Here is an 8,303-nt window from a genome sequence, read left to right on the forward strand (position 1 = left end):
ACGTCATTTATGATAATAATGTTACAGTCAGAACAAAAGCATGACTGGTGAGGATTGTGGGCACAGGGGTTTAGGAAAGGAGACAGTATCATAGGGGGTAGGCAATTTCCGACGTGGGCATAATCACCACTAAACCGGCACGGGCAGGAAGGCGCAGTTACCACGCGTTATTAACGAGAATATCGAGCAATATCGGATCGTTAGGATGTGAACGTGACGGGCAAAAAACAAACTGAGGGAGAGCAAAACAGGAGGCTTCCTGCCTGACACATGAAAAGAAAGTGTAATAGTGAGAAATGAGGAAGCAGAACATCAGTTCAGGTGAATCAGCAAGGTTGGCGCCATCCAGCCGGTCGTGTTAACCTAAAACCTGAAACCACCGCTAAGGCCTGGCGGCCTTACTGCTGGGCTCAGGGACAGGGTCATAAAAGGTGTAAGTGGGGATGACGAAGTGGGCGGATTAGCGATGCGGATAAGCGTTAACAGGACTCACAAATACATGGTGTACAGCGAAACTGTAGAGACTCACCAGTGTCGCTAATTTGGAGTCGGGCACAATCGGTCTTTGGAAGAGTGGGATGATGGCAACTTACCCGCAACTATGTCCTTCCTTCTCTTGACTGGACCCGATACCCCACCTGTTCCACTACCTGTAACTACGGGCAAACTCACGCTTTATTCTGACTAACCATGTGCTCATGCCTGACGGTACACCACTCACCTGTTGGGAATAAACATAATCATGATAACGTTACAGTTCGTGGATATGAAGTGCACCTGCGTCTTTTCCCTCTCTTCGAAGATGAGAAAGATGTCTGCATACTCCGGATCCGGAAGACATTTCAGCGTTTGTCTAATTACCTGGTCGAAAACGAAATTAAGTTGGAATGCAGAGAGACAGCGCTCTCGACGGACACCGCTTTGTGTACGTAAGCCTTTGAAGCTCTCCATATAATTCCGTAACATGTCCGCCCCTTCTGCTCCCCCTGTCCACGACAGTGAAGGAGAATGCACGGTTGACAGCTGTCATTTCGACTGTATGCCTCCTCCCAAAAATATACTCCTTCCGCATGACGACTCTCAAAATCCGCCTTCTGTAAGAAGGAAAGGTAAACTAAAATGAAGGCAACTTTTGCCGGACGTCTGTTTCCGGTCTGAGCTTGCCCTGGTTGCGGCATATATCTCGAGCAATCTCTCATTGGTTCGAAAATTCCATTGGTAGAAGAGAAAAAGATGCTGCGAGACTCACCAAATACACGTGATATGACGCCTCAGAGGCAACTGATTTTGCAAAGCTCCACGCTTTTCTTTAGGCTGTAACAGCTCTATTCTGGGATCGACCCACCGTAAGAACGCGCAGAACCACCAGGTATACCTGATCTCATGTCTCTGCAAGTTTCAAGCAACTTCAGCTACGCTCAATCCAGCTAATGCATGCCGCACGTGCTCACATGTCCACACCAGTTCAGACCAATCGTATGCCCCTATCTGCACGTAAACGTTGATTACCGTTTCTGAAATTGGGCAGTGTCGACTCATTGAACTAGCTAGGAAATGTGACAACTTTTGACTGTTTGTTAATTTGGGTGGCATTTCAGCTCACACCAAAGTGCTTTCTAACAGACCTTTTGGGCAATTTCCTACTCTGAGTCCCCACTGTAGAGGTGACTGTCTTATTGCTTTGTTTGAATGACAAAAATGGACCACTGTGGACCTTCGATAAACCCAAGAATATCCTACCTACAATGACAACCCTAAACGGCCCACCCAAGATGTTCATGAACCGAAGTATGGAATCGCGATTACGGTACCTCGACCACCACACCCAGTCTGATGGATTGCCGGTAGTTCACTATATCTCCAATATTTCCCAGACGAGCGTGTTACCCAGAATACCGTTTCAGTCCGTTTAATTTGTGCAAGGACTTGAAGGCAGTGGCCATCTTACTGTGCCGTCTGCTTATTCCGCCCACAAGCCCAACAGTTCATCCAACGACAATCTTGGCGGCTCGGTATATTGGCGAAGATCAAAACTTGCTCTGAGCCAGATGTAGTGTATGCTGACCATCATTAAAAAGCAACAACCTAATAGCCGTGATGAACTTCCTGGCTTTGCTTGCCGCAACCACAGAAGAATTTTTCATATGCTGGTGGCGAATGGCCACTACAATTTGATTTTGCGTGGGCTCAAAGGGCGCGAGTATTGTCTAGGTCGTTTGGAGATTGTCCAAATATAATAAGAGTAAAAACACTTGATGCCAACAGATTTCCACAAGATTTTTCACCGTTTTCACGATGGCAATGCGCGAAGCGGCCGGCAACCAACGAAACACGAATATTGCAACCACGCTGGGCTCAGATTTGGCTTAAACAACTTTACGTAAAAATTCGGCCAAGTGCAGAGATCTCGAAGGCTCGAATAACTACAAGCAAACGCTTGAATTTCTGTTGAAGGTTCCCATTTCCGAACCAGGTTTCGGAGAAATGTTTCGCGTAAGTCTAGAACTCGGCGCCCGAAAAACCAGACAGGAATTTATATTCAAACCTCGCGGTGTTCTGTAAGTTCACGGAGACCTCCGAGTTTAGCTACTCGGACCACTCCACCACGGTAACTCCAAGTACAGAGGCAATTTTATGGTAAAAAACTTTGAGTGCACCATCACTTGTATCGTTCAAATCACCTCTTTGTTTTGCTGCATACTCGTCCTTCCAAGCATCATAGGCGTGGATGGTGCATGGGTCGTTTCGTCCCATGGTCTGTTTTTCCGCCACGATGATCCGTTGATAGTTCTGGTACGGGTCTGGCTCTGTGACTAAGTTGTTTACTGAGTGATGACTATTTTCTGTCAATCCAATGAACTCCCGTTGTGACTAGAACTCTCCTCTGATCGACGCGGCCTCCGTGACGTATTGTTCTTTTCATCTTTAGATTTTCGCATGCAATATGCCCGGCGGTTTCTCGTCCCTGACTGAATAGAATAACAGCTAAGACAGTCACCTCGGGTGGATAACGCGACCTGCGAATTAATTAACTTTCGAGGTAAGTTGAGTGATGATCGTTCTCCCTGATATTATGCGACACTTCCGTGACTCGTCACAACGCAGTTTGAACCCACTGCGGGGAGTTTCGTGTTGTATTTTTGGAGGAGTCTGAATTGAGCTAACTAACCCAAAAAAATTTAATTTTCAGTCGAGCGGGAAAGTGCATTCGCTTTGCGCTATGGCGGTAGAGTGGGAACCCTGTCGTGTGCAACTAAGGCAAGTGTCTCCTTATACCTTGTGATGTCTTTTCAATCCAACTATGAAGCTTGATTACAATCTTCACTGAGCCCGTAGTAAACGCTCCGTTTTCTTTCAGGTGATGGCGGCTGGCTATCAAGGTGTGGAATTTACTCACTAGGTACGTGTATGATGATAACTCTTATCCGTAGTCGTGTCGGCCACAAAGCTGATTTAATGAGTCTGATCCGTCACAACATTGGCTCACGCGCCTTTTTTCGTTTCAGATCGCCACGGAGACCAAAGACGGCAATGGGTGATACTTTCCAAAATACAGCCTTTTGCTTCACCTGATCAATTGTTTTCTGTCTCAGCAACCGGAAGGCTCGATTCCTGCGGACTGGTTTCTGTCCACGTGTTGTGATCACAACGCTTGCAGGGCCATGTCTAGGTCCCGTGGTTTCAGTCCTTCGAAAATTGCCTCTCTAAATATACGCTATTAACCGGCAACCGTAGGTTGTGTGCACTTCAATGTTTATTGGTTTGTCGGTGGTTAACGGCGAAGCGGTCTAAGGTGGGTTGCGGCCGCGAATTGTGGTTTATGTTCACCGCGTTCGAGGTACTGCGCGTGGACGTGGGGTACCTGCGGATCCTTTGGTTCTGTCATGTGATAAGAGCCTTTCATGTGAGATTCTTTTCAGAGCCGCATCGCTCATAAGTTGGGGCTTCCTATGACGGTGTACAACTTTGAACGCAACAGTTGGCGGAAAACCTTGTTCTGTTAGGGTGGTTGGGTTCTTGTCATCGCGGAAGTTGACTGTGATCATCATCATTGTCAGCTGTAAGGACCGCGTACTGGTCGTACACTGGTTGTGGCTGCCACAGTTTCGTTCACCGATGATTTGGGGGAGGGGGTAGGTAGCTCCGCATTGCACGCGCGAGCTGGTAAGTTGGTGCATAAATCTAGCACTGTCAGTGGGTTGTCAAGCGGGGGATGGAAAAGGGGCTATGCATTGAAGGCAATAGCTTCGATGCATGAGCGCCGTTGAGGGCGCGACTGGACCATGTCTGATAATGTCACTAGCCATTGATGTGGCCCGTCTCGGGGTCCCCATCCAGGCGGCAGTGACCAGCGCAGCTGAGTTTGCTGGTAATGGCTCTCATACTCCGCTGCCAAGTCATTGTTTGACCGCCTCTGGCTCTCTTCCACCCTTCACGTGGTTGTGCGAGAAGAACCCTTCGAGGAAGTCGGTCGACTGGCATACGCAACACGTGGTCAAGCCACCGCAACCTGTGCAGTGTGATCAGTCCATCTATCGAAGGTGAGTTATTTCTCCCGAATACCATTCGGCGAACTTCAGCATTGATGATCCGGTGTTCCTACCAGATTCGGGCAATGTTCCGAAGACATCGATGGTCAAACACTGAAAGTCTTTTGACGTCCTCGGCGCGCAGCGGCCAGGTTTCTGATCCATATAGTAATATGGAGCGCACCGCAGCATTGTAAACTCGACCCTTGACAGAGAAGCTGATGTCACGCCTACGCCACAGGTGACGTAGGTTCGCAAAAGCTGCTCTGGCCTTCCCAATCCGGATGGAAATATCATCTTTCGCGAGACCACCGGGACTGATACAGCTGCCCAGGTAGACAAATTTGTCTACTACCTCAATCGGTTCATCCGCAAGCATGAGGCTAGGGTTCGAGCCCACCCAGTCTTGCAGTAGCACTTTACACTTTGCAGGTGTGAAGCGCATACCAAACCGCGAGGCAGAATTATTTAGATTATTTAGTATTGTTTGCAATGCCACGGGGTCAGATCCTAGAAGAGCTATGTCGTCTGCGTACTCGATGTCTGTGAGCGGAGGCCCAGGGAGCACTTCGACCCCACAGGCATTAGAGGCTGGTAGTGAGTCTTCCATGATCGTATCAATGACGAAGTTAAAGAGGAAAGGTGAAAGAGGACAACCCTGTCGGACACCACTTGATGTGGTGAACTCAGGAGAGAGCTTCCCGTAGACCTTTACACGGCCGCGGGAGTTGGCGTACAGCGCCTTAATGAGGTTCAAGAATTTATGGGGGACACCTTTGCTCCACAGACACTGCCATAGTGCTTGGCGGTCCACAGAGTCAAAGGCAGCTTTCAGATCAAGAAAAACAACCATTGTTGGTTGCTGGAAGCAGTGTCGCTGTTCCAGAATCTGTCGGAGGGTGAAGATATGGTCGATGCAACCTCTTGCAGGACGGAACCCAGCTTGGTTTTCACGGATCTGCCTCTCCCTGTGTTCAGTCAACCTTCGAAGGATAAGGCCAGAGAGCACCTTCGATGCCACAGCTAACAGGCTGATGCTACGGTGGTTTTCGCATAGCGTCCGTGTACCCTTTTTGAAGATAGGGATAACTGTCGACATGCCCCATTCTGCAGGCACTTGCTCTTCGTCCCACATATTACAAATAAGCTTTGTCAAGTGGGTCGCCAGCGAATTTCCGCCTGTGACTGTGATACCACAAGATACTAGTTTGGGTCGCCGGACTGTGTTCATGGACAACATGGTTGCCAGACGGTCCACTGGGGAAGGCCTAGTGCGATGGTGAAGTCGAGAAACCTAGCGGCTGGCTTACGGCATGCGTGCGCCATGTGATTGTGTGGCGGGGGCTCACTCCATGCAACCGCCGCTTATCCGAGTAGGCAAGGCAATAGCGTCGCTGGCGGTTGGGTTACTTCCATATGTCATGGCCTAGGATCTGGGAGAGAGCCTTTTGATTGCGGTGTCGGTCCGGGGTACCCCGGGCCCTTCATTCCGCGATGGGAACGTTTGAGAGTACATCGCTCAGCTGTCTCGCCCGGCTGCCTACGGACCATCCCGGGTTATCCTAGCTTTGACAGGAATGATGGGAATGCCAAAGTTGGGTTCGGGCCTTCTGGTCTGTAAGCCAGCTTTTACCACCGAGGCATCCCGAACCCAGAGGTACTGTCTTCGGGATTTGTTCAAAGGCGTCGATGTTTTCGAGCCAGTGAGGCATGGCGACTCACGTTGATGCGGGCACAGGGTGGCAGTGGAAGGTGATCAGTGCAATTCGCTAGCAATTTTTGGATGTCATTGACGGTAGAGCCGTGTAAACTGCCAAATACCCGTCTAAGGTACGCAAAGTTTCTGTTGCTGATCGCAATTACGCCGTGTGGTGGCTTCTCGTGTAGTTGGTGGTGGTGGTAATGCTACGGCGGTCGTGCTGCTCTGGCTGGGTGCTGATCAGGAAGCCTATGCGAGCTCTCAGGGCCATCATCTGTGAGCATGAGCGCCGGCCCGCGCTGTGCATTGGCCGGTCTACCAGTGTCTCGTTTGACAGCCAGGATCGATTCTTACCTCCGGCTGGCTTACGTAATTAGCGTCAGATGTGCACCGCGCGGCTGCCGAACGCATTCGCTGGACTCCGGGCTTTCTGGCCACTATGATTGATACGTGAGTGCCAAGCACCCGGTGCGCACTCCGCAAATCAAGAAAGTGCGTTCGGGAATGCAGGAGTTTCACGGGCACATTGGTCTCCCTAATTTCGAGATGAAACGGCCGATAATGAGAGAACTGTTTCAGTTGTGTGGAATTCCAGGACCGTAAGATGCGGACAATTCGCGTTGTAACTGAAAGACTGGCGGATTCGGACGTTAGACGAACTCACCAAATTCGCCTTCTAGAGTCTTCCAGATGCTCCACCGTCAGATGTGGACGCATACTTGGACGAGATTGCCACCTCTTGCGTAGTGCTGGGAATTCTGCCTATGGCACAGGACCGTCAGGCGTACGCAGGCACTGGACATCAGACCGGACAGTGGCACTGCTTAAATCTCCGAACAATATCATAGCTGGTCCGAAAAAGTATCAGACGTCAAGTTAAAGGGAGCCGATCTGGATTTGAGACGAACTTACGAGAATCGTCTTCTAGACTCTCTTCCAAACACCACCGTCAGATGTGAACACATACTGGGGTGGGATTGCCACCTCTCTGCATAGTGCTGGGAATTTTGTCTGTGGCACGACCCAACCAGGCGCACTCAAGCACTCGATATCATACCGAACTGTGGCACTACTTAAATTTCGAAGAAATATTCCAGCGGGTCCCGAACATGACCCGGTGCGAAGAGCTATCAGACGTGAAGTGAAAGTGAGCTTGCGATCCGACGGTGAAGTATGGTGGACACAGAAAGCCAAAAAATTGGAAGAGTACCAGAAAGCCGGTAGTACCCGGAGATTATTTCGGTTGGTCCGTGGGACCGGACCCTGGAAACCACCTGTGAGTGAAATCATCAAGCATCAGAATGGAACAACTATCTCGACCGCTGGGGTGAATACTTCGAACAACAACTGTCGTGGCCACCAGCTGGCACTCACCTAGAGCCCACCGGTGACGTATGGTCGGTGAACGTGGAACCACCTGAGGCCTCGACTGCATATATTCTCTCAAGCGCCATCGAGCTCCTGGTCCGGCTGACATCCAGCCGCACTGTTCAAAGAAGGGGGTGAAGTCCTCAGTCAATGCTTGCCTGATCTGCTCGCTTGCATTTGGAAAAGGAATCTTCAAAACAACTGGAGAGTGCCCATTTTCAAAGAACGAGCTCGTGATGAGTCTGGTAGCCGCGGGGGGTCGGCTTGACCACGGTTTTAACGAGATTGTTGGTGCTTCGTCGCCTTACGGTGGCTCGTGAGATATTGACTCGAGAGCAGCAAGCAGAATTCCGGCCTGGTAGGGGCTACGTTGACCAAACCTTCACACTCCGGCAGGTGCTAAAACACCGTCAAGCGTCTAAGCGACCCAAAATTCTAGCAAACCTGGGTTTCAAAGGCGCACTCGACACGGTTGGTCCATCTGTTGTTCTTGACACGCTCGCCTTAGGAGTTTGTGGACATAGCACGTTCTTTGTGTTTTCAGACTTCAAGGCGTGAGAGTATACGGAAAACTCTCCTAAGGCTTCCGTATACAAAACGGTGCCCGTCAAGGATGCCGACTCTCTTCATTTCTTTTTAAATTTGTGATCGATGAACTAATCAGAAAAACGTAGGAGGGTCTCCAAAACCCTGGTGTTCAAGTAGCC

At 49.9% G+C, this 8,303-nt stretch overlaps 1 protein-coding gene across 1 annotated transcript; it reads left to right on the forward strand.

Annotated features, from left to right (window-relative positions):
• Window positions 1-2,484: 2,484 nt before the first annotated feature.
• On the forward strand, window positions 2,485-4,268 carry T265_11360 (hypothetical protein; the record flags this gene model as incomplete). Its single annotated transcript, XM_009177993.1, has 2 exons — window positions 2,485-2,551; window positions 4,066-4,268. The coding sequence occupies 2 exons, from the start codon at window positions 2,485-2,487 to the stop codon at window positions 4,266-4,268; spliced, it is 270 nt and encodes an 89-aa protein (XP_009176257.1).
• Window positions 4,269-8,303: the final 4,035 nt, after the last annotated feature.

Source organism: Opisthorchis viverrini (genome assembly GCF_000715545.1).
Source record: "Opisthorchis viverrini unplaced genomic scaffold opera_v5_482, whole genome shotgun sequence".
Classification (NCBI taxonomy): domain Eukaryota; kingdom Metazoa; phylum Platyhelminthes; class Trematoda; order Opisthorchiida; family Opisthorchiidae; genus Opisthorchis; species Opisthorchis viverrini.